Source organism: Muscardinus avellanarius, assembly GCF_963383645.1.
Source record: "Muscardinus avellanarius genome assembly, chromosome: 1".
NCBI lineage: Eukaryota > Metazoa > Chordata > Mammalia > Rodentia > Gliridae > Muscardinus > Muscardinus avellanarius.
This window is the reverse complement of record NC_137786.1, coordinates 235,774,233-235,799,225: the sequence shown is the minus strand read 5'-3', so window position 1 is coordinate 235,799,225 and position 24,993 is coordinate 235,774,233. Positions and strand designations below refer to the sequence as shown.

Below are 24,993 nucleotides of genomic sequence, written 5' to 3'. Positions count from 1 at the left end.
CGCGCTGTTCCCGCCCACGGACACCCATTCATCCAGTCCCCACGACAGGCCTGCGAGGTCCGGCCATCACCGTGCCCTGTATGGATGGGGAAGCGAGGCTCGAGGCTCGGTGGGGCGGGCGGTGCTAGCATGATGGACTTTGTCCTGGGGCTGACTGCTCTAACAAATGAACACAAGTTGGGGAGGGGGCTTAAGGCAACAGAAACGTATTTTCAGTTCTAAGGGCCAGAGCCCCGAGTCGAGGGGTCAGCCCACAGACTCCAGGGACGTCCTTTCTGCCTCTAAAGCTCCCGGGGCTGCAGGCCTCCCTTGGCACACCTGCCTGCGTGACCGTATCACTCCAACCTCTGCCAGCGTCGGTGTCTCAAACCTCCCTTGGTCTTTCCTTCTGGATTTAGGTCCAGCCGGTTCTCACCCAAAATGCTTGATTTAATTTCACCTGCAAAGTTCTCTCTTTCAAATAAGGCCACATCTGCTGGCTCCGTTGGCCGTGGGGTGGAGCCTCCCCTTGGCCCACCACAGGGGGAGAGTGGCCGGTCGGAGCCCCGAGGGTCGCGTGCACGAGCCTGTGTGAGCCCGTGGGAGCCGATAGGACAGCCCCACAGACACGCAGACCAGCAGCGGCCGGGGCTGCTCCAGGTCCTGGGCTGATGGCTCAGAGGTGTGCCACGTGGGCACTGGGGGGCGTCGGGCACCGACTCAGACTCTTACTGCAATTGAATGGATCTCCTCCCAGCCTGCGGTCGGCTGCTGGGGCGAGAGAGGTACAGACCCTCCTGCTGCCCCGTGGGGGTCAGAATCCTGCCCCTGTGTGATCTCTGACAAGTGACAAGCTTCTCTGCCTGTTTCCTCATCTGTAAACTGGGCAGTCAATTGAGGGGCGCCAAACATCGTGGCATATATCTGTAATCCTAGTACTCGGGAGGCTGAGATAGAAGGATCATGGGATCAAGGCCAGCCTGTTTGACAATAAAAATAAAAGCTGGGCGTGGTGGCGCACGCTTGTAATCCCAGTACTTGGGAGGCCGAGACAGGAGGATCACAAGTTCCCAGCCAGCCTCAGCTACTTAAGTGAGGCCACCTGCAACTTAGTGAGACCCTGTTTTAAAATAAAGAATAAAAATGGACTGGGAGTATAGCTCAGAGGTAGAATGCCCCTGGGTTCCATCCCCCGTACTGCAAAAATAATAAATAAATAAATAAATAAATAAATAAATAAATAAAAAATAAAGTAGGGCTGGGGGTGTATATCAGAGGAAGAATGCTCCTGGATTCAGTTTCCAATACTAACCACAGTAACTAACTAACTAACTCAACTGTCATCTTAGTATTTGGGAGGCTGAGATAGAAGTGTCATAGATTCAAGGCTAACCTCAGTAATATAGGAAGACCCTGTTTTTAAAGTTAAAATAAAATGGGATTGGAGAATGTAGCTTGGAGGTAGAATGCCCCCAGGTTCAATCCCAGAACTGCCCAGGCACAAATGAGTAAATAAATTAAAGGGAGGGGCCCTGTTCTTAGCAGCCCTGGCCAGTTCAGAGGTGCAGGAAGGGGCTGAGCTCAGGCGGCGGCTCCCCGCCCGCCCAGGACACCCCCGGGCAGGAGGAGAGGCAGAGCGCCTTCCTGTCCGCACTAGACTCTGCGTCGAGCCTCCTGGCTGTGCGGAGGGCGAGCGGGACCAGCGGGGCTGCTCCCAGGAAACGGCGGTGGGATTTGGGAAAGGGCTCGTGGGGCCAGTTCAACAGAAGCACACGGGATGTTTTAAGACGCGGCACCCAGCCTGAGCGCAGCCGCCCACCGCGGGAAGCGCCAGGGACTGTGGGCCCTCTGCCCCGGCCCAAGCCCCAGAGGATGAGCTCGCTCCCGCTCTGGACCCCGGGGCTGGAGCATTGGAGGCCACAGACCCACCAGGGCTGAGAGTCAGGCTGGCCAGGCTTCAGGGCTCCCCGAGGGGACAGAGCTGGGGCCCCAAAATAGTCCCCGGCCGGAAAGGGAGGGCTGTGGGAGGCCAAAGAAACCTCAGCAAGAGCACAGATTAAGTCCCTCCCTCCCTTCTCCCTCCCTCCCTTCCTCTTTTCTTTTATCCTGGGGGTTGAGACCAGGAGCATTCTACTTCTGAGCTACACCCCTGGCCCTTTTCCTTTTTGAAAACAGTCTAAGTTGCTGAGGTCCTCACTAAGTTGTGGAGGCTGGCCTTGAACTCCCGATCCTCCCGTCTCAGCCTCCCGGTTACTGGGGTCACAGGTGCGGGCTGCCGCGCCCAGCAAGCTCACCGTGTTGAAACCTCCACTCCCAGCCCAGCTTGAAAGTATTCTGGGCTCACCAGAATGGCTTCCGGTGCTCTCCGAAGAAAACCACAAATAAAAGCTACGAAGGTCCCCACAGGCAGGCCCTGTGTGGTCCTACCCTCCGACCCACGGTCTGGCACCAGCCTGCCCTTCCCCGTTGGCGCTGGCTTCCGGCAAGAAGTGAGCTGGGACAGAACTGCCTCGGGCAGGTGTCCCCAGGAGCGAGGGCAGTGGCTGTCACACAACAGGAGCTTGGTGACATGTGCTGAGCGGGTCAGGGGAAGAGGAAAGGGGCCCGTCTTCTGTGTGCCTGCTGGGGGTGGTCCTGGCATTCATTCCACCTTGCCCGGCCCCCAGGCTGATCTGGGGTGTCCACTGAAGTAGCCACAGTTGTGGGGCCGGGAAGGCCTGGGGCCACCTGGTCCAGGAGCCTCAGGATGGAGGCAGAGCAGGACGCTGCCCGGGGACGACCTGTCCTCCGCCCCCCCCCCCCCCGGCTCCCAGAGGGCCTGGGCACTGAGCAGCAGGCCTAGGGCAGCAGGGCGGTGCCCCCACTAACTGACATTGCACACGTCTTGGTTATTGCTGGCCACGTGCGTACGTCCACGGGGACCTGGCTCCCACCCGAGCGATGGGGTGACCGCTCCCTCTGTACCCTTTAGACCCCGTCCCCAGACTCACATCTCAGGGACACTGGGGGCCAAGGGCGTGGTCTCCGTGTGGGGACCAGGTACAGTTGGTCTTTGCCAAGGATATGGTGGGGCCGGCTGCGATCCTCCCCCTACCCCCGGGGTCTGGCCCCAGGCCTGCCGGAGGGTGGCTTGTTCACACACACACACACACACACACACACACACACACACACACACACACAGAAGAGACCCAGCCATGGTTCCACTCAGCAGGGAGCTGCCCGGGCGCTCAGTGGAGGACCTAGGCCCCGAGGTGTCCCCGGGACTGTGTCCTCCCGAAGGCCACCCACCGACGGGCCACCTGGCCTGGCCTCCGGTGGCCTGGGGGACGGAGAGACCCACCGACGTGGGCAGTGGCTCAGGAGACCTCCCACACGCCGCTGGGCGACGGGGCACTTTTGGTAAATCCACAAAGGAAGCGCTGGCCCTTTGCAGAGGAGCTGGCTCGAGGCGAGCCAGTTGTTAACCCCTGGGAGCCTGAGATAGGCCACGGGGTTGCGTTTATACCACGGGAAGTGGCCGGCGCTGTGAATCAGTCCCACCCCCACACCGGCGTGTTTATTTGTCCTGAATAGCAGGGAGAAGAGAGAGGAGGGGAAGGAGGAAGCGAAGCCCCCGGCAGGCTGCGGGGCCGAGCCCCTGGCGTGGTTGGGGCGGTTCCTGTCCATCATGGACAAGGACACCTGAATTTCCGGAGGACCCCCAAGGTCAGGGGCCGGCAGACAAGGGGGCCTGGCCCACCAGATGGGAGACAGCCCGGGCGGGCGGGCTGGGGCAGATCGGCAGGTGACACAGACAGAAGCCAGCACCGGGCCGGGTCCTGAGAGTGTGAGACCAGCCTTCTGCCGAGTCAGCTCAGCTCAGTTGGAGAAATAAACCTCCAGGCAGAAAAGGTCTGCAAAGGACGGGAAATGATAATAATAATAATAATAAAAAAAAAACCCGGCACGGCCGTTTGGACAAGAACCAGGCAAAACTTCTAGAAATAATAAGAAGGATCCCAACGAGAACTAGACACTCCACAGCTGTCGCTGGCAAACGCTCAGGTCCTGGGAGGGAAGCAGGAGGCTGGCGCTAGGGGGGCAACCCAGGGCCGCTCCAGTTCCCGGGGCACCAGCGCCCGGCGGTGGCCCACTGCAGGCTCCCAGAGAGTCAAGAGCAGCAGCCGCAGAGCCCCCGTCAAAGAGCTGACTCCTGCTTCCTGCTCCCCCTGGGGCTTGGCGGTGAGGATCTCAGAACTACGGCTGGATGGCAGAGTCCCCCACACCACCTGGGCCCCCCAGGCGAGCCATCCTGGGGGGGAGCCTTTAAAGCTGAAGCCTAAAAAGAAAAGTCCGGAGCCTGGCGTGGCGGCCCACGCTTGTAATCCCAGCATTCGGGAGGCTGAGACGAGAGGATTGTGGTTCTCAGCCTCAGCTACTTAGGGAGGCCCTCTGCAACTCAGTGAGACCCCGTTTCAAAAAAGAAAGAATTAAAAAATAGGGCTGGGGATGTAACTTGGAGGTAGAATGCCCCTGGGCTCCATCCTCAGTACTGGAAAAAAAAAAAAAAGCCCAGAATTCCCTGTGACAAAAGCGTGTTTCTACGCACCAGGGGCCAAAGTGAGGCAGGCGGTGGGGGGGGGGGAGACCCTCACATCTCTGGGCCTAGTGGAAGACCCAGGAGGTAAAGGAAGAAACCACAGACAGAAGAGTCAGGAGCAGAGCCACGCCGGCAGACTGGGGTAGAGACCTGGACACGGTATCCTCAGCCCATAAATCTCCCCACCAGCCCCCGTCAAGACCGCCGGTGCGGAAAAGCCTCAACTCTATCTCTCCCTCCTCATAAAAATCCCCTAGTCTGCAGGACAGGGCCCCGGCCAGGGGCTCCTCCCAGATTTATTTCCAAATCTGTTCTGCCGTTGAGCTGTGCACTCCTCGTCCCGATATTTATCAACTTAGGATATTTGCCAACACCTGGGAGGCCGAGACAGGAGGATCGCGGGTTCACGACCAGCCTCAGCTATCTAGAGAAGCCCTCGGCAATTTAGTGACTCTGTTTCAACATACAAAATAAGAATGGTGCGGCGGCGCACGCTCGTAATCCCAGTACCTGGGAGGCTGAGACAGGAGAGTTACGGGTTCGTGGCCAGACTCAGCTACTTAGTGAGGCGCTGCTTCAAAATAAATAATAATAATAAATAGGGCTGAGGGCTGCTCAAAGGTAGAATGCCCTGGGTTTGGTCCCTCGTACTGGAAGGAAGGGAGGGAGGGAGGGAGAGAGGAAGGAAAGGAAGGAAGGAAGAAAGAAAGAAAGAAAAGAAAACCAAGGATTAAGCCCGAGACCCTTGACATGGAGACCCTCTCCCTCACTCAGCCATGTTCATGACCCCCTCCCTCCTCCGTCTTGAAGCCGCCCTGATTAGAGGCCAGTACCCAGCCCACGATAACCCCCAGAACTGCTCAACATGGCGCCTCTGTGGAACAGCAAGAACTACATTTCTCCTCTCCTGTGACCATGGCCACCTACTCCACCACTGCCTACACCCTGGGGTCCCCGTGCAGGGATTAAACTCAGGTGCATTCTACCTCTGAGCTACCCCCCAACCTTATTTTATTTATTTATTTGGTACTGGAGATGGAACCCAGGGGTGTTCTAGCACCGAACTACACCCCTAGCCCTATTTTATTCTTTATTCTGAAGCAGGGTCTCACTGAGTTGCAGAGGGCCTCACTAAGTAGCTGAGGCTGTCTGCGAACCCTGATCCTCCTGTCTCAGCCTCCCAAGTGCTGGGATTACAAGCGTGCACCACCACGCCCGGCTGCACCTGCCCTTCAAAAACAGCAACCTCAAAGATAGGGAGCGATGCCACGGGGTGACTCCTGCCCACCCGCCCGCCTGCCCGCTCCCAGGGAGCATTCTGAGACCCCGGCAAGCCAGGTGGGGGCAGAGGAGCCCCAGGCGGCAGGGGAGCAAGGCACCTTGGACAGGGTTGCTTGTTCACAGTCTACCAGAATCTGCCAGAATCTGGGCCCAGCACTGGGCAGCGGGGGCCGGGCCACCCCAGCGCACAGGGCCGGGGCTGCAGAGCTGGGGTTCACTACGGGGACCTGGGGGGCATAAATAACGTCCAGCTGGCTCTGAGGCTGGACACGCATGCTAATGGGCTTTCACTCTGAGAAAACATGTTGGCCAGGAATTCCTTTTGTCCTTTTAATGGGCGCCCTGTAAGCTGACCCCACGGGGGAGTGGAGGAGGAGGGAGACGGGGGGGGGGGGGGGGGAAGACAGGGAGGGACTGGGCACTCCTAGGACCTGACCTCCTGGCCTTTCCCTCCACGCCGTCCCAGGGCTCCCCAGACCTCTAGAGAAGGCGGCTCTGAAGGCTGCCCTGGGGGGAGATGGTCAAGCCCTTTCCTGCCCACCTGAGGTCTGGGACCACTCTCTGGGACTCCCCCGCTCTGCCCCTGGACCCTGGCCCACAGGAGCCAGCCCCGGGCCTCTGTCTGGGGTATTGATGTGGCACTGGGGGCTCTCATGATGCCAGGGGCCGTCCTCTGGGGATGTTCCCGCTGGCTCATTGGGAGAAGGCTTCCCCGCGCTCCTTTGGTCCTAAAGGACAGCTGGGACCCTGGTCCTGCTGCACTGGGAGCTGCTCTTAGACAAGACTCCAGGATTGCGGTGTCCATCCTGGCCCTGTAGGCAAGCTGGCCGGGCTGAGGCTGGACCTGCCCTGTCCCTGCCGTGGGGGCCGGGCCACTATGCTCGGCCCGTCCTGCTCAGTCAATCCGCTCTGGGACCACCACTGCAGCGCATTCTCAGACAGAGGAGGGGCTTACACGGACTCACCTAACAGAGATGTTCGAGCCCTACTGCGGGACCCATAAATATGTCCTTATTTGGAAACAGGGTCGTAACAGGTTTAAAGAACGATCACCCTCATTAGAAGAGGCACACAGAATCAACAGAGGCGGCCACGGGAGACCAAGGCAGAGCTGGGAGCACTGCGGCCACGAGCCAAGGAACAAGGCCCTCCCCAGGACCCCCACCCGGAGCCTCCGGAGGGCGCAAGGCCCCGCTACACCCTGAACCAAGGGAGGAAGAGGGCACAATTTTGAACCTCCCATCTAGGCCGTCATTTGTTACAGCGGCTGCTGAAGACCGATACGGCTGTAACCCGGCCCCTAATTGCTGCCTGGGGCCCCTCAGCCACATTTGTCTCCCAGAGGCATCAATGGCCACAGGGTGTCTTGGGATAGTCATAAAGGGCACATCTGTGTGACCTCGAGGTCCCCCAGGCCCAGGGGGCAGCACAGCGCACACGCCCAAGGGCCTCACAGGGGCACACTGGTACCCTCTGCCAGGCTGCCCGGCCTTGCTGGGGGGCATCACGCCTGGGAGACCCTGCTTCCCTCTATGGTTTCTTTATTTTTTGCCTCTGTGACCAGCCTTGAAGTGGGATTCCCTCGGTGGGGGAAGGGTCCTGGCCCCCAAGGGCATTTGTCCAGGGACACTTGGGCTTTTATGACCTAGCGGCGGCTGCTAGCCAGGCAGCAGCTAGGGGTGCTAAGTACCGAAGGCCAAGGGGTGGCTGAGGACCGCAGCTCCGGAAGGCCTGGGCGGGGGTCGCGGGGCAGGTGAGCGTCTGATCAGTTCTGTGGGTTTTCTGCCCATGAACTTGCACGGAGGCCTGAATTTTGCTTGGACCAGGGTAAGACTGCTCTCCTGGGGGCTCTCTCGTTTCCAAAATCGCCAGCCTTCTTGCGCTCCGTAACCTGAGCACAGCGCTGCGTACGGTTCATTAGCGAGAGGGACTCTGTCCTGGAACAGATCGGACTGCGGCCCGGTGCACAACCTCGCCAGCCGGCCGCGCGCACCGCGGGGCAGCAACACGCGCGCCCAGCCCAGGCTCCCGCTCGCGGACCCGCAGGTGCTGTGGCGGGCTGGGGCCAGTCCACTTCGGGGGAAGGCGCCTGGTGTCCGCGGGCCTTTGCGGGACACAGTTGGCGATTCGGTCTGGGTGGGAGGCAGTGGCTTTAGCCGCTCGGAAAACCTGAATTTCCATGTCTACACCTCCAGCACATTGACACACCTGGGGGCGGGGCATGGGGATTCAACCCAGGGGTACTCTGCCCCCCAGCTACTGCACCCCTAGTCCTTTGTATTCTTTACTTTGAAACAGGGTCTTGCTAAGTTGTTGAGGGCCCAAGTCGCTGGAGCCGGCCTTGAACCTGTGACCCTCCTGGCTCGGCCTCCTAAGTACTGGGATCTAGGGATGGGCCACCGGCTCGGCTCTATTTTTCATTTCTAAGAGGGTGTTATTTAGCTCTACAGCCAAATTATCCATGAAACGTTGGGGTTGTTAATGGAAAAACCAGATTTTTCGGTGACAGTTACCAATGTCCTTAGCTTTTGATTTCAAAGACATGAGAGAGGATATAAAATTTCAAAAGGACCCTAATGACACGGTATTTAGCGGGACTCGGAAAGGATGCGCCTCTCTTTCCATCTCTGCCATCCCAAAATATGCTGTGATAGTGCACCGGCCAGCCAGAACGTGCCACGTGCCGTACTGTGCACTGAGCGCTCCGGAAGGGGCACCGAGGACAACCTCGCCGTGGAAACACCAGTGCTGGCTCTATCTTGCAGACAGGGAAACCGAGGCCCTGCAGTTCAGCCGGCTAGGTCAGGGATCTGGCCCTGGGCGGTCTGGGTCGCCCGATCTCGGAGGCTCTGTCCAGTTTCAAGTTGCTGCCAGGAAGGGAGGCCTGGCTGGAAAGTCCCACGAGAAGGAGACGGGGCACCAAGTGCTCTGGGGCCCTGCTGCCTGCGAGGAACCACGCCGGCCCTCGCTAATAAAATAACCTGCTGGAATAAACTCCACAAAGTGGCTGTATTGTTCAAAACCCGCAGGACCTGCCGGGAGGAATGATGGGAGAGCCAGTGAAAGCCAACGCTCTTCCTTTTTTTTTTTTTTAAAGACTGAATCCAGGGGGCTCTCCTTCTGAGCTGCACCCTCAACCCTTTTTTTTTTTTTTTTTTTTGCAGTACTGGGGATGGAACCCAGGAGCATTCTACCTCCGAGCTACACCCCTAGCCCTTTTTTTTATTCTTTATTTTGAAACAGGGTCTCACTGAGTTGCAGAGGGCCTCACTAAGTAGCTGAGGCTGTCCATGAACCGCGATCCTCCTGTCTCAGCCCCCCGAATGCTGGGGATTACAAGCGTGCGCCACCACGCCCGGCTAGACTTTGTATTTTGAAAGAAGGTCTCACTAAGTGGCCCAGACTGCTGGCCTCAAACTTGCGATCCTCCTGTCTCGGCCTCCCCAGTACTGGGATTAGAGGTACGCATCACCACGCCCGGCTGCCATGCTCCTTTCTGCCTGCTGTCCTCAGAGCCAGGGAGCCACTCGGGGAGTCCCCGTTAGGGTCAGACCTGGGTGGGGGGTGAGGCAGGGCCCAGAGAGATGCTCTGAACAGGCTCCCTCGACCCGACCAGCCACCACGGGGTCAGGGTAGGAGGAGGCTCCCTCCGCATTTACGATCGCCCCTTTCTACTGGCTCACGGCGCGGGTCCCTAGCGCGCAGCCTTTGGGTATAATTGCCGTCACTGACGCAAAAGTACTGGTGACGTAAGGACCCAGTGGCTGACGCAATCTCGAACCATGCCAACTTGTATTTCAAACGTCCATGGCTGGCTCAAAGGCCCCCAAGTTAACCAGCTACTAGTCTTCTGCCCTTGACTGACTTTGCTAATCGCACAGGGACAGTGTGCGGGGCCGGGGCCTCCCCCCCCCTGGAAGGAAGGACTCTGCACGCAGGAGGGCAAGACGCCGGCCGGGGGCGGCACAGCAATGACTCGTCGAAGGCCGCACCTGCCGAGCCCCTCTCGCACCGCCGCGCCCACACCCAGCTGCCTCGGCAGCCAGGGATGGCAGGCCAGTGGACCCTCCGCTCTCTCTAGAACGTTCTCTTAGCAAGACTCTTGGGCTTCGTGGGGGTGGGGGTCCGGAGGCAGTGTAACAGCATTGGGGACCCTCAGAGACCCGCACCTCTCTTCTTGTTCTATAGAACTGAGAGACTAAGGCCCGGAGAAGGGCCGAGACCACCCGGAAAACCCAGGGCGGCTCCGGCCTCGGTGCCCTCCGAGCGGGCGCGCCCTCCCCACCAGGACCGAGCAGAAGTGGGGGGAACGCGGACATTGAAGGTCAGGGCGAGGAGGACGGGCCCAGAGCCGCTCGGAAACCACCGCACCCCAGCCGGAGACAGACAGCACACAGAGGGTGCCGTCGAAGAACCGCGCACATGGCCCCCCGCCCCCGCCACGGCGGGATAGTTACGTCCTCGTCCCGCTCCAGCTCCAGGCCGGCCTCCAGCAGATTACTCTCGTATTCCTCCCGGCGGAACCGCTTGGCGTCCTCCTGGAAGTCCAGCGGGGGCTCGGCGCCCACGGGCCCCGCCCCGCCGGGCAGCGGGTGGTCCTGCTTGACGCTGCGCGCCCCCGGGGCGCCGCCGTCCTGGGGCTGCGCCCTGCGGGCCAGGGTCCTGCTGCCCGAGGGCCTCTTGTGGTGGTACACCAGGATGTAATCCACTCTGCGCTTCCCGTCCCGGAAGTACAGACCATACTTGCTCTCGGCGTCAGGGTCCACGGACAGCGAGTTCAGCAGCTGGGGGCAGAAGGGGAGAGACGCGTTCACTGTCCTGCCGGAGGGGCGCGGCCACTGCCCCACCCAGCAGTCACCCGACAGACGCGGCGGCCCGTGTCGGCCAGCTCTGAATCTGCAGGGCCGACACACACAGCTTGAGCCAACCTCAGAGGAACCTGTGCAAAACCCGCGGCGGTCCTGAGTAACCCCAGACGACACAGAGCAGGGACCATGTCGGCATCCTCACTGTTAGGGGTTACTAGTCCTTTTATTTTTATTTTATTTTATTTTTTGCGGCACTGGGAATGGAACCCAGGGGCATCCTACCTCCGAGCTACACCCCCAGCCCTACTTTTAACTCTTTATTTTGAAACAGGGTCTCACTGAGTTGCAGAGGGCCTCACTGAGTAGCTGAGGCTGGCCGCGAACCGCGATCCTCCTGTCTCAGCCTCCAAAGTGCTGGGATTCCAAGCGTGCGCCCCACGCCCGGCTCATAACAGAGTTTTATAAGAGAGACTTGAGCGTCGTGGAGTCTGGTATCTGAGGGACTGAGGAGCCACCCCCCATGGACGCTAATGATGATTATTTCCTAAACTCCGGCCGTGAGCCAGCACTGTCCTAGGGGCTGGCATGCGCAGAAGACGCACCTGTCTTCCTGCAGCGCACGCTCCATCAGGTGACCTTCACTGCTAGCCACCCGCAAGGACGCCACGCCACGCGCCGGTCACCCAGAGGGCCAGCTGGGCTCCGGGCTGGACAGAAGGCCCACCCTCCTGCTCCTGAAGAGCAACGCTAAAGGCTGAGAGCAAAAGGCCATGAAGGAGCCGGGCGGGCGTGGTGGCTCACGTTTGCAATCCCAGCATTAGGGAGGCTGAGACAGGAGGATCGCGGTTCGTGGGCAAGGGCGGGGCAGGGTTCTGGCAGTGTCCCCTGGTCCTGCCTAAGTTTCTTTATTCATTTGAAGGAATCCAGGGGGCCCGTGAGATAGCACACATGCAGTTTATTTATTTATTATTTATTTAGTAGTGCTGGGGATGGAACCTAGGGGCTTTCTGCCTCCACGTTACACTCCCAGGCTTATATTTTATTTGGAAATAAAATATATATTTTATATCTTATTTGGAAACAGGGTCTCACTAAACTGCTGAGAGCCTCACTAAGTAGCTGAGGCTGGCTTTGAACCGGCGTGATCCTCCTGTGTCAGCCTCCCAGTCCCGGGATTACAAGCGTAGGCCGCCACCACGCACGTAGTTTCAAAAGCCAGGCGTTCCTCATAATTCCAGAGTGGCGGTGGGGCAGCCGCGGCCAGCCCTGATTCGCCAGGGCCCCCTTGGTGAGCAGACAGGTCCGTTAGCAAGCTGGGCTTTCGCAATAAAGAAAAATGCGCGACACCAAGCTGACGTAGCCGCGTGGCCCAAGGAGCCCCCAACCTGCAGCGACCCCGAAGCTGGCCCCTGCCTGGCCTGGACCCCTTTCTCTCCCTGGTTCCTGTGGCTGTGCCCAGAGCCCCCAAACCTGCTCCCAGCCGGAGACACATGCTCACTGGGGTCAAGGCTGTCTGTGGGAGCCTGAGCTTGCGCATGGCTGAAGCCCCTCCTCCCCTGGCCTCAGTTTTCCCGGCGTAGGACAGTAGCTAGGTCAGGCTCTGTTCCTCTCGAAGACCCCACTGTGGTAAACTGTGGCTCTGGGGACTCCTGGACCCCTCCATGCCCCTCTGTCCCCACCGTGGCCTTCAGCCACCTCTGCCCCTCACGTCCCCCCCACACCTGTCCCCCCCCCCCATCCAAGGCCACTCCGGGCAGGAGTCTGGGGAAGGCCCTCCATCCTTACAAAGCTCAGGCTTTGCCAAGGAAGGCTGGCCTCAACCTGGCCATGCAGTCGCCTGGAGATGTCTCCCTGGCTCGTGGTCACCTGGAGCCGAGGCCTGGGGGGACTCCACACACACAGTGGGGGCAGGGGCGGGGAGGGCCAGGGACGAGGGACAGCCACTTGCTGGTGAGCAGGGTCTGGTGGCCTGTGCCGTCCTTCCTTCTGTAGGTAGTGATGGCGGGTCTGTTCTCTTTCATTCTGGCTGGGGGAAGGTGGGGTCATGGCCCCCTGCGTCTCCTCTCTGGCCCTGGGGTGCCGCCCCCTGATGGCGCTGCCCACAGCGGGGTCAGCAGGGAGCTCTTACATCACGGAGTTACCTACAGTAAATCCACCCCGCCCAGCGGGCGGTGGACCCTGCCAGGCGCTTAAGGGCCAGGACCACGTCGTGTGGGCGGGGGCTTCGGGAGGGCTGTGGGAAGAGCTGGATTTTGAGGACAGCAGGAGTGGCAGCCTGGCCCACCCAGTGAAGGACCGAGCTCACGGAAGACCCTGGCATCTCATGTCTACGGGGAAACTGAGGCCCCATCCCCGGGAGCCAGGAGGCCTGGGGGGATGTGGAGCGGAGGGGGTGGGAGCAGCCCTGCCTCACAGCCTGTCTGCACACTCGGGCACACGGGTGCTTGGTGGGCACAGTGACCAGGGGGACGCGCTTTCTTGGCACGAGGCACACCATCTCACAGAAACCTCGCTGGCTGCCGTGAGGAGCAGGCACCGTAATTAGGTCCATTTTACCTGCAGGAGATTTAGACTGTCAGGATCTGCAGGGCTCTGGCTGCTTCGGCTAACACCAGTGCCCGTGCCAGGACCACCTGCTGCTCTGAGCTCACGGTGGCCCCAAGTCCCGAGGCTGGGCCAGCGACCGCCCTGACACACCTCCTCCCAGGACCTGCTACACGGGGGCCGGGCAAAGATGCGGGCTGGTGCCAAACCAGGTGGGCAGAGACCCTTGGAGAGAAGGAAGGGCCGGAGCCATCCCAGCAGAGCGGGCCGTGGCCCTCGGGAGCGGCCGGGGTCTCCCCACCCCGGAGGAAGAGGCCGCCAGAGGCCTGGCCGGCGGCTGCCGTCCCGCCTGACCTCTGGGTCGCTCCGCACAGAGCTCAGCCTCTTCCTCCTGCGAACCCCAGACCTCGTCAGAGAGAGCGTGGCGGGAGGAAGGCGGGGCGCTGCTTTTGACTTTACAGGGTTTATAACCGGCCCCGCAGAGAGTGAGACCCCGGAGGAGTTTGTTCTCATTGGGAATTGAGACGAGTACACGGACAGAGAGCTGGGGGCGGGGAGGGGAGAGAGGTCCTGGCAGAGTGGACCGCAGTGGGGATGTGCCTTCCTCCTGAGCTCCGCCCCTTGCCACCTTCAGATTGCTGATATGTGTGTGTGTGTGTGTGTGTGTGTGTGTGTGTGTGTGTGTGTGTTACTGGGGATGGAACCCAGGGGCATTCTACCCCCAGGCTATACTCCCAGACCTATTTTGTATTTTATTTAGAAACAGGGTCTCACTAAGTAGCCGAGGCTGGCTTCGAACCTGCGCGATCCTCCTGTCTCCGCCTCCCAAGTGCGGGGATTACCAGCGTGCGCCACCACGCCCGGCTTTTTTTGTGGTACTAGAGTATGAACCCAGGGACACTCTACCCATGAGTATAGGCCAGCCCTTTTATCTATTTGTGTGTGTGTGTGTGTGTGTGTGTGTGTGCCCGCGCATGTGTGATACTGGGGATTGAACCCCGGGGCATTCTGCCTCTGGCCTACATCCTTAGCCCATTTTTTTTTTTTCTTTTGAGACAGGGTCTCACTAAGTTGCTGAGGTTGGCCCCAAACCTGCAATCATCCTGTCTCAGGCCTCCCAAATACTGGGATTACAGGTGTACACCATAGTGCTCGGCTCCACATTCAGACTTTTAAAAACTTAGCGGGGCGTGGTTTTGCACGCTTGTCATCCCAGCATTCGGGAGGCTGAGACCGAAGGGTCGCGGTTCGAGGCCAGCCTCAGCTACTTAGTGAGGCCCTCTGCAACTCAGTGAGACCCTGTTTCAAAATAAAGGATAAAAAATAGGGCAGGAGCTGTAGCTCAGAGATTGAATGCTCGGGTTCCATCCCCAGACCCGGAAAAAAAAAAACAACCAACTTATCACAGGAGCTGGGCGGGAGTCCCGGTGCGGGAGGAGCCTCCGGGACGGCTCCGTCTGTGGGATGCCTGGGTAAATGGCTTTGTCTGTTCGGGGCTTAGTCTTATAAAATGGGAATACACTTATTCTAGTGAGTGTTCGTGGGTAGCAACCTCTGAATAAAAAGCATGGGCGGTCTTCAGGCTGCACTCTCACGGGCTGGGAGGCTGCCGGAGCTCGCCTTGGCAATTGGGGGGGGGGACACCTAGACCCACGGAGCATGGGCGCTTCGCTTGTGTAAAAACAGACAAAACAGCAGACAGAAACTGCAGGGAGGCCGGGCGTGGGGGCGCACACTTGTAATCCCAGCATGCGGGAGGCTGAGACAGGAGGCTCACGGTTCGAGGACAGCCTCGGCTACTTAGTAAGGCCTTTGCAACTCAGTGAGACCCTGTTTCAAAATAAAAAATCAAAAATAGGGCTGGCGAGCCGGGCGCGGTGGCGCACGCTTGTAATCCCCGCGCTTGGGAGGCTGAGGCAGGAGGATCGCGCGGGTTCGAAGCCAGCCTCAGCTACTTAGTGAGGCTCTCAGCAACTTAGTGAGACCCTGTTTCCAAATAAAGAGTATAAAATAGGTCTGGGAGTGTAGCTTGAAGGTAGAAAAGCCCCTGGGTTCCACCCGAGTACCACACACCAAAAATAAAAAAATAGGGCTGGGGGTGCAGCTCGGAGGTAGAATGCCCCTGGGTTCCATCCCCAGTACCACAAACAAAAATATACAAACAAAAACACTGCAGGGAGAGGGTTAGACTTTCTGCAAAGTGTCCCAGTTGAAAGCTTGGGAATGGGTCTGCGATTTCCTCTTCCCTATCTTTCAGTGCGGGGCAGGTGGCCCTGGTGTTCACACACGCACCATCTTGGTCGCGGGTGTGTAACGAGCTGGCGCAGGTGCGCGCCGTGTGAGGAGGCCGCGCCTAGTGGGTGGCGGCGGCCGTCAGGCCCGAGGACACAGAAGCCGGGACCCCGCCGGGCCAGCGACCTCACAGGCCGCCCCCTCAGCCCGCCTTGCTTCTGAGCCTCCATTTTCTCCTCTGTGTGAGGGGGACAAAAACATCTCCGGATATGGGTCACAGGATGCCGTTGGGGATAAAGTGTGCCCGGAGAAGGTCACTTCCTGGGCCCTGGGGGGAGGTGCTCCTGCAAGGCGCTTCCCCAAAGAAGGCGGCAAGCTGCGGCAGAGAAATGGTTCCTTGAGGTCACAGGGGACAGCGCCGAGAGGACAAAGGTCCCCTTCACAGCGCGGCGGCCCGGCGGCCCACATCTGGGCCGCACCTGCCTCTCCAGGACCAGCCCGGCGCTGGGGGGGGGGGCAGAGGAGGCGACCGAGTCCGGCGTCCAGGGCGTGGACCCGGCCGGGGCCCGACACTCATTTAGTCGCCGGTGTCGGCGGTCGGAGCTCCAGGAACAGAATCCACACGCCGGGGGGACCCGATGGAGGGCCTGCGGGCTCTGCTGCTCAGACTCCAGATTCCCCGGGAGGACTTGGCTTTTATTTCAAAGCAAACGTTTTCTTTTAGATTAAATCGTGAGCACTATGTATCCGCGTATGATTCCAAAGCCTACTCAGTAGGAGCAGATCTTCTCCCTGATCTGCAGTAAACCTGTGCACGGCCCGTCTCAGCGGGGGGCAGGCACTACCAGGCCAAGGAGTCCTGGCGTCTGGGCTCTGGAGCGCACAGATCCCAGGGTGCGGGCAGCCAGCAGTTTAAAGACAGAAACAAAGATTAACAATAAGAAAATACAAAACCCACCGTACTCGCTCGGCCTCTGGTTTTCCAGGGTTTTTTTTTGGGGGGGGGGCATTGGGGATTAAACCCCGGGGCATTCTATCTCCAAGCTACACTCCCAGTCCTTTTTCTCTTGAAACAGGGTCTCCCTAAGTTGTTGAGGCCGGCCTCCAACCTGCGATCCTCCTGTCTCAGCCTCCCTGCAGTCTGGAGGGGAAGGGCTTGTTCCGTGACGTACATGTGCACATCTGGACACAGGTCTGGGAACGGGACAGGAACCGTTTGAAACGCAGCCCACACCCTCTGGCCTGTGCAGCCGCCTTTGCTGAGTGACTCAGGGTAATGCCTGAGCAACGATTGTTGGCCTGTGCCGCGCCGGGGGACACCCCGGAGGCGCTCCCTGTCATCCCGGCCGACCTGCACCAACAAGCCTCTGGCCACGAAGCTGCTGCCAGCCCGTCTGGGGCGCCTCTCCTTCCAGAAGCCCGGGGCCGTGGTGCCCGGCCCTCCGCGCCCAAGAAGCAACAAGTTCAAATGAGATCTGGGTGCAAAACAAGAGTCCAGCCGGGCGGGCGTGGGGGCGCGGGCTTGTCACCCCAGCATTCAGGAGGCTGAGATGGGAGGACTGAGGTTCACAGCCAGCCTCAGCTACTTGGTGAGGCCCGCTGCAACTCAGTGAGACCCTGTTTCAAAATAAAGGATAAAAACTCAGGCTGGGGGTGTAGTTTGGAGGTAGAATGCCCCTGGGTTCCACCCCCAGTACCACCAAACACAACAACAACGAAAACCCACAACAAAACAAAAATAAAACAAGACGAGTCAGCGGCGCCATGGGCCCATCTGCGTCTCTGGACTCCGAGGCCCTGCACACGGGGCTGCCCTGCCTCTTTTTTTTCCTTTTCTTTCTTTCTTTCTTTTTTTTTTTTTTTTTTGCAGGTTTGGGGATGGAACGTGGGGCATTTGAACTCCGAGCTACACCCCCTGCCCTATTTTTTATTTTGAAACAGGGCCTCACTGAGTTGCAGAGGGCCTCACTAAGTAGCTGAGGCTGGCCGCGAACCAAGATCCTCCGGTCTCAGCCTCCCGAATGCTGGGATGACGAGCGTGCGCCACCGCGCTCGGCTTCTGGGCTGCCTCTTGGCAGATGTTGGGGCCCCCTGGATTTGGGGAGACAGGTGGCTGCTGGGTGTAGCCAAGCAACAGTTCCCTGCCCTGAGGCCGGAGCCCAGGGGCCACTCTCACTCCACGTGGTCACCCTCGAACCTAACAGCATCTCCCTCCAGAATGCCCAGCTCCCTGTCAGCTGGGTGACCGCCATTACCTTGTGCCTTTAGTTGAACCCCTGTGTTCTCGCCTCTGGGCCCCCCACTACAGGTACACCCCGCTATGAGTTCTCCTTGGGGATGCCAGGCCCCCCAGCTGCCCATCAACCCGGTGATTGGCATGGAGACAGTCTCTGCCCGGCCCGCCTCAGCCCCGGGTTCCTGGCCGTAATAGCAGCACCCCCCAGGGGTGTTGTGCGTTAAACAAGCTAAGACACAGCGCTGGCCCGTGCTGGGGAATTGTCCTTTGTCCCTGTCACCGAGGCGGGTAACATTCCATCACCCCCAGGCTCCGGAAGGGCGGGCCCTCCCTCCCTCTCTGGGGGCCCAGGGGCGCAGTCTGCACACAGCTCCCTCGAAGAGCTGCCCCGAGGGCCGCCCTGCTCTATACAGGCAGAGGCCCCTCCATCAACAATGCCCCACCAGCCCAAGCATCACCTGGAGCCCCGGCCGAGCCCCCAGGGGAGCAAGGGAGACAGAGGGTGCTGGCCTTCCCTGGAGGGCACAGCCGGGCTCTGCTGCTCCCCCCCACGCTGGCCCTCAGGGGAGGGGGCCCTGGGTTCATGGCTCTCAGCCCTGAGGGGAGAGAGACCACCAGGGAAGCCCCATGTTGGAGGAGGGGGGCTTGGAGAGGAGCCCTGAGGGGGCTGAAGGGAGAGAGAAGATGGGGTTCTTAGTTCCCAGGTGCTGCCCTGCACCCGCCCCCACCGCCCGGCGCACGGCACGACTCGGCCCCCTTGGGCCACGTTTGTCCTCCTGGCCAAACTCCCCTTGGGTGAATTCTGCCCCAGAGATGCCCAGGACCTGCTGAGTCCGGCCCCTGGGACAGTGGTCGGGTGACCCGGGAGCTCTGGAGCGGGGTTCCCCACCCCGCCGGGCTCCGCCGCCCGCACTCCACTGCCCGGTGCAGACAGGACCGCGCAGAAAGCTAGCGATCTGCCCGGCCCGGCGCCTGCTGGCTGCCCGGGGCATTAAGAGTTCCGGTGCCGGGCCCAGTGCCTGGCAGGTGGAGGGGGGTTGGCGGGAGCCCCGCGGCCACCACCCTCCCTCAGGGTGGCGGCTAGGCGGCCTCCGCCCTCGACCCCTGCCCCACCGGGCCTCCCCACCCGGCCTCCCCGCGCAGCCTGGCTGGGAGGGTCCCAGTGGGGCCGCGCGCCCCTGCCTGGGGGGAGGCTGAGCTTCCCGCCCTGGACTCCAGGCCCCCGCCCCACCCGCGCAGGTGCGCCCCGCCGCACTCACCGTGCCCTCGGACGGCAGGTAGCCGATGTCCTCGATGGCGCAGATGTTGATGATGTGGACGCTGCGGTCCTCGGCCGGGAGCGTCGAGTACTTCTCGTGCACCCTCATGGCGGCCGCCGGCTCGCGGGGCCCGCCGGGCGGCGCGCCCTCCCCGTCCACGGCCCCGGCGGCCTCTGCAAGCGGAGACGGCGGCTTGTTCGCGGCTCGCAGGGGGCCGGCCCGAGGGGACGTGGCCGCCGCCCGCTCCGCCCGCCCCGCCGGCCACCGCCCGGCCGCGCCGCCACCTGGCCGCCGGCTCGGCCTTAAAGACAGCAGCGCTGCGAGGCGGGGCCGCGGCCGGGGCTCAGATTTTCCGTAGAAAATTTAAACCCAGAAGCAAGTTCTGCCCCAGAAGCAAGTTCTCCGTCCCGCGCCCTCCAAGCTTTGTCCGGGGACGTGCTCTCTTTGGACTTTCTTTTTTTTTGTTTTCTTTTTAAGCGATTTCACACCAGGAGAGGGAAACTCTTAGTAGCTCTTGCCGTGAGCCAGAGGCCCCCAGCGCTAAGGCCCCGCTCGCAGCTGGGCTGGGGGCTCCGGGCGCGGGGAGCCTTCCCTGCGGCTCCCGCCCACCGAGCTCCCGCCGCTCAGGTCTCTCTCCTCCGGGAGCCTCCCCGCTCCGCTGCTCGTTGCCTGGCTCCTCTTCAGAGCTGAGTGTTTGATGACCGCGCGCAGGCGGCCCCTTCCACGGGGGAAGGGCTTTTCACCTCAAGGGCCTGCGGCCGGCAAGGGCAGGGGCTCACCCATCTCGCAGAGGGAGGCTTAGACTCCGCAGGCCAGAGGCTCCCTGACCTGCGCCGGGTGTGTGCAGTGAGGCTCTGCTGCCTCCCTGAGGGGAGACCGAGGCTGTGAGCTCTCTCCCCCAGGCGCTAGCAGGGGCCCCACCTGCAGGGTCCCCTCCTGGAGAGCCTCCACCTGGGGTACCTTCAGGCTGAGGCCCCTAGGGCCACAGGGCCACCCATCTGGTGAAGCAAGCCCCGCCCCTTTCTGTTCTCTTTACATCCTGTTAGCGCCTGGTGAGCCTCGGGTACCACCTCCTGCAGGAAGCCCTCCTGGATTTCTACCCCCACCAAGCAAGAGAGCTTCCTTTCTCCGTGCAGGCGGGAAGAGCCCAGCTGAACCTCAACCGCGGCACGCCCATAAGCCGGCACATTTACCAAGTGTATACAGCTGGCGCTCACTAACTGCTTACTTAATACAGGTGATTCAAGACGCGTAGAGGGGGTTGTAAGGTCACCTTCCAAGGTCATATGGGCAGGCCAGGCTGCCCGAGGTGGAATCGGCTGAGATGGGATGCCGCGGGGGCCACGGGGCGGGGCCTGGTCCAGCCGAGGTCCGGCGCTTTCCAGACCACGGGCCGGCACTAAGCCCGGGGCCGCACGTGCTCGCCAGGGCCGCCGTGGCTGCTGCCGTCGCCCTGGCCCTGGCGGGACCTCGCCCTGGCCCTGGCGTGACGTCCTCTTTCCTGCCGGCTCGGGCAGGGCCGTGAGCACCTGTGAACCTGGAGAGGCCGCAGGGCTGCTCGGGCCTGGGCCCGCCGCGCAGATGGGCGCAGGCCCCGAAGTCTCTAGTCTCTACCTTGGGCTGCCAGAGCCGGCGTGGAGAAGGGCTCCGGGCCTGCCAAGTCCCCGCAGGAGCGGGCCTCCCGGGTCGTTGTCACGCCTGGGAGGCCGGTCCCCAAAGTTCAAATTCTCAGGGCTGGGAAGAATCACACACACACACACACACACACACACACACGCACGCACGCGCGATTATGTAACTTCAGCCTTATTGGTAAACAACGATCATTGCATAACTCAACATGCTGTCTCTAGACTTACATTCAGGTGGTAAAAGACTGCTCAGAAACCCATACGGAGTCATGCTCAGAAAAAAAAGGGTAAAAATGTCATTGGCCGGGGCCGGGGGTGTGTCTCCGCGACACAGCGCGCTCGCCTCCCGCGCACCCTGGGATTTACCCCCAGCGCGCCACTGCAAAAAATGTGTGTGTGTGTGTGTGTGTGTGTGTGTGTGTGTGTGTGTGTGTGTGTGACCGGGCGTGGTGGAGCCCAACCTGGGATCCCAGCACCTGGGAGGCTGAGACAAGAGGATGGCAGGTTCGAGGCCAGCCTCAGCAACTTAGACCCTCAGCAACCGAGCGAGACCCTGTTTACAATTTTTTAAAAAGTGCTGGGGGGGGGCTTCTCTAGTAGAACGCTCCGGGTTCAATCCCTGGTATCACACACACACGCAAAGATGTGCGGGTCGACGGATAAAGATACAGAGAGAGAGACGCCGACGGTGCAGACGCTCTGTGTTCCCAAAAGTTTTGAAAGTGGCTTTTGGCTGCCGACCCCGGGAGGGAGCTGAGACTCCTCCCCACGGCTCCTCCTCCCCTCCCGGGGCGCCCACTGCGAAGGGAGCTGTTGACCTCTGCTCTGTGATCTGCGCCCCAGCCAGATTTGTCTATAAAACAACACCGGCTCTGTCTTCTTCTCTGTCCTACCATTCTCCAAGTCTCTCTGTCTGTCTGTCTGTCTCTCTCTCTCTCTCCTGGAGATTGAACCCTAGAACATTCTACTTCAAGCCATACACACCCAGACTTTTAAAAAAAAAAATTTTTTTTTTTTTTTTTTGGCGGTACTGGGGATGGAACCCAGGGGCATTCTACCTCCGAGCTACATCCCCAGCCCTATTTTTTAAAATTATTATTTATCTTGAAACAGGGTCTCACTGAGTTGCAGAGGGCCTCATTATGTAGCTGAAGCTGTCCGTAAACCGGGATCCTCCTGTCCCAGCCTCCAAAGTACTGGGATCACTGGTGTGTGTCACCGCGCCTGGTGGCACTGTCTGCTTTTAGCCCCAATAATTTCCAATTAGTAAAAATTCAAAGGGCCAGGTGTCAGCAGCACTAATTCCCTTCTCAGGAGTTAGTAGAAACAGCCGCCATGGTGGCTCATCTCTGCAATCCCAGTACTTGGGAAGCCGAGACAGAAGGATCGCAGGTTCAAGGCTAGCCTCAGCAATTTAGTGAGACCCTGTTTCAAAATAAAAAATAAGCCAGGCGTGGCGGTGCATGTTTGTAATTCCAGCCTTTGGGAGGCTGAGACTGGAGGATCACAGTTTGCAGACGGCCTCAGCTACTCAGTGAGGCCCTCTGCAACTCAGTGAGGCCGTTTCCAAATAAAGAATAAAAAATAGGGCAGGGGCTGTAGCTTGGAGGTAGAATGCCCCTAGGTTCCACCCCAGTACTGTAATAACTTAATTAATTAATTAAAATTAAAATTAAATAGGACTGGGGGTGTAGCTCAGAGGTGGAGTGCTCCTGAGTTCAGCAGTCCCCACTACTAAAAAATTAAATTAAATTAAATAAAGCATAAGCGCGCACCCTGATCGGCTGGACGGGTTTTATTTCAGGAAGTCCCAGCCTTCACGCTTCGCCGTGGCCGCCTTGCCCTCTGGTGTCCCGCGTTTCCGCTCGCACACCCCATGGACGACCGAAATGTCAGCAAAGACGCAGGTGCCCGCTGGTGCGTGGCCCTGAACGACGCCGAAGGGCAGGACGGCAGCGCAGGCCGAGCTGTGGAGGGAGCCAGCCTCCCGGGGAGCCGGGCCCGCGGGGTTTCGGGCCTGATCCCGGTGGAGGGGGGGGGGGGCTGGCCGCGGTCCTGCCTCGTGCATGCGTGCGCGGCGCAGGCCGGGAGCCCCAAAGTGGGACCAAAAGAGGCACCCGGACGCTGGATGCGGGGCTGAGGCCAAGAGCATCAACCCGACGCAGACCCGGCTCCCCCTGGCCAGCACGAGGCCTCGCTGACCTTTGTAAAGTGGCCTATGAAAAATCCCTTAAAAAAAAATTTTTTTTTGGGGGGGGTTACGGGTTACTGGAGATTGAACCCAGGGATGTCGTTCTCTGAGCTGTATTTTAGTTTTTATTTAGAAACAAGGTCTTGCTAAATTGCTGACGCTGGCCTTGAACCTGCGATCCTCCTGTCTCAGCCTCCCGAGAGTCCTGGGATTTCAGGCCTGTGCTCTGGCGCCTGGCTTGGAGTGTCTCACGTTCGGGTGGGCTGAGCGGCTGTGCCTGGGGTCGCTGCAGCACAGCCCTCCACCCTGTCTACCCCCTGGACGGGCAGGGCGGGCTCATTCTCAGATGTGGGGGCTGTGAGCGTCCTCAGTGCAGGGGTATTGTGGCCTCCTGGTGACCTCTGCCCAGTAGACTCCAGCAGGACCTTCTCCCCTGGCCCCGGTGTAGCAACAGAAATGTCTCCAAGCTCCTTGAAAAGTCTTCCAGGGGGCAAAAGTGACCCCCCCAGTCGAGAACCGCCACTCTCGGGGTTACTGAAGGCCTCGGCCTGAGCTCCCGAAGACCCAAGGGGCCGACTTTGTTACTGAACACCTCGCAGCCCAGCACTCCAGGCTGAGAGTTGCTTTAAAGGTCGGGCCACGCCGGGCGTGGTGGCGCACGCTTGTAATCCCTGCGCTTGGGAGGCGGAGACAGGAGGATCGCACAGGTTCGAAGCCAGCCGCGGGCCCTGGCTTAGGAGACCCTGTTTCCAAATAAAAATGTAAAAATAGGTCTGAGAGTGTAGCCTGGAGGTAGAAAGGCTTCCAGGAACCCCAATACCACCAAAAAAAAAAAAAAAAGGTCGGGCCAGTGAGACAGGAGGATCGCGGTTCTCGGACAGCCTCAGCTACTTAGTGAGGCCCTTTGCAACTCAGTGAGACCCTGTTTCAAAATAAAGAATTAAAAGAAATTGGGCTGGGGGTGTAGCTCAGAGGTCGAATACCCCTGAGTTCCATCCCCAGTCCTGCAAAAAAAAAAAAAAATGTTGGGGATATAGGTTGGAGGTAGAATGCCCCTTAAGCCGGGCGCGGTGGGCACGCTTGTAATCCCAGCATTTGGGAGGCTGAGACAGGAGGATCGCGGTTAGCAGCCAGCCTCAGCTACTTAGTGAAGCCCTCTGCAACTCAGTGAGACCCTGTTTCAAAATAAAGAATAAGAAATAGGGCAGGGAGTGTAGCTCAGAGGTAGAATGTCCCTGATTCCATCCCCAGTACCGCAAAATAAATAAATAAGTACATGAATGAATGAATGAATGAATGAATGAAGTTCAGGCCAGAGTGTGAGCTGGGCTTCCAACTCCTGGGTCTCCTACCCCTGACGGCAGAGTCCAGTTCACACGCGCACACGCGCACACGAGCACACCTGGAATTAGAGACGGAGGAGGGAGGGATGGCGTTTCTCTCCACAAAGTCAAAGCGTACAGGTGGCATGGCGACCCGGCTGGTGGGCATCTCCGTGCAGAGCCGCTTCGCCCTGCTAGGACGTCTGCTGTGTTCAGGGGGCTGGAGCGCCACCAATTCCAGCGCAGGAGGAGAAAGCCACCCGGACCCAGGGCCGCCCAGAGAGCCAGCGGCCGCCTGTGCCCGCGCCTGAGCTGGGCATCCCGCGCAGGAAGGACCCAGGCCGGACGGGCGGGTGACGTCCCGAGAGCGACTGGGGTTGGGGCGCCCGGATCTCATCGCTGAGCTGACGGTGGCCACAGACTAGACATTTCCTTCCCTCCCCTGACGGCAGAGCCCGCAGGGGCTGTCCCCGCCAGGTTCCAGAACGCGGCCGAAGCCTGAGGTCCTGTCTGGGATGGGGGGCTGTTTTCATTTTCAGAAGGGGCTCTGGGCTCCCTGCAGGTTGGCTCAACCCAAGACCTGCTCCTAGAGAATTCCCAAGACCTTCACAAACACCTGCAGAGCGGGGAGAGCCCGGCCTGGCCCGACTCCGGGCGCCTGGGCCGCCTCTGCCCTCACGCGGTGTCCGCTCAGCCTGTGCCTCGGCTTATGTTTACTGATTTAACAAGCAGTCGTATAGTCCTTACTACACCAGCGCGTGCTAAGCTCTCTTTTTTTTTCCCCGGTACTGGAGATGGAATCAGGGACATTCTACCTCTGAGCTACACCTCCAGAGATATTTTAGTTTTATTCATTTATTTATTTTTGTGATACTGGGGATGGAACCCAGGGGCGTTCTACCTCTGAGCTACACCCCCAGCCTTATTT

At 59.9% G+C, this 24,993-nt stretch overlaps 1 protein-coding gene across 1 annotated transcript in view; it reads right to left on the bottom strand.

The window, feature by feature from the left end:
- The window catches only part of ANO1 (anoctamin 1), a gene marked incomplete at both ends in the record, with an annotated part of 141,891 nt that overhangs the window by 62,240 nt on the left and 54,658 nt on the right, over positions 1 to 24,993 (bottom strand). Inside the window, 2 exons of the mRNA XM_080693707.1 lie at positions 10,300 to 10,626; positions 18,922 to 19,094. Of these exons, the coding sequence (XP_080549833.1) occupies positions 10,300 to 10,626; positions 18,922 to 19,094 (500 nt within the window). The remainder of the gene's footprint in view (positions 1 to 10,299; positions 10,627 to 18,921; positions 19,095 to 24,993) is intronic.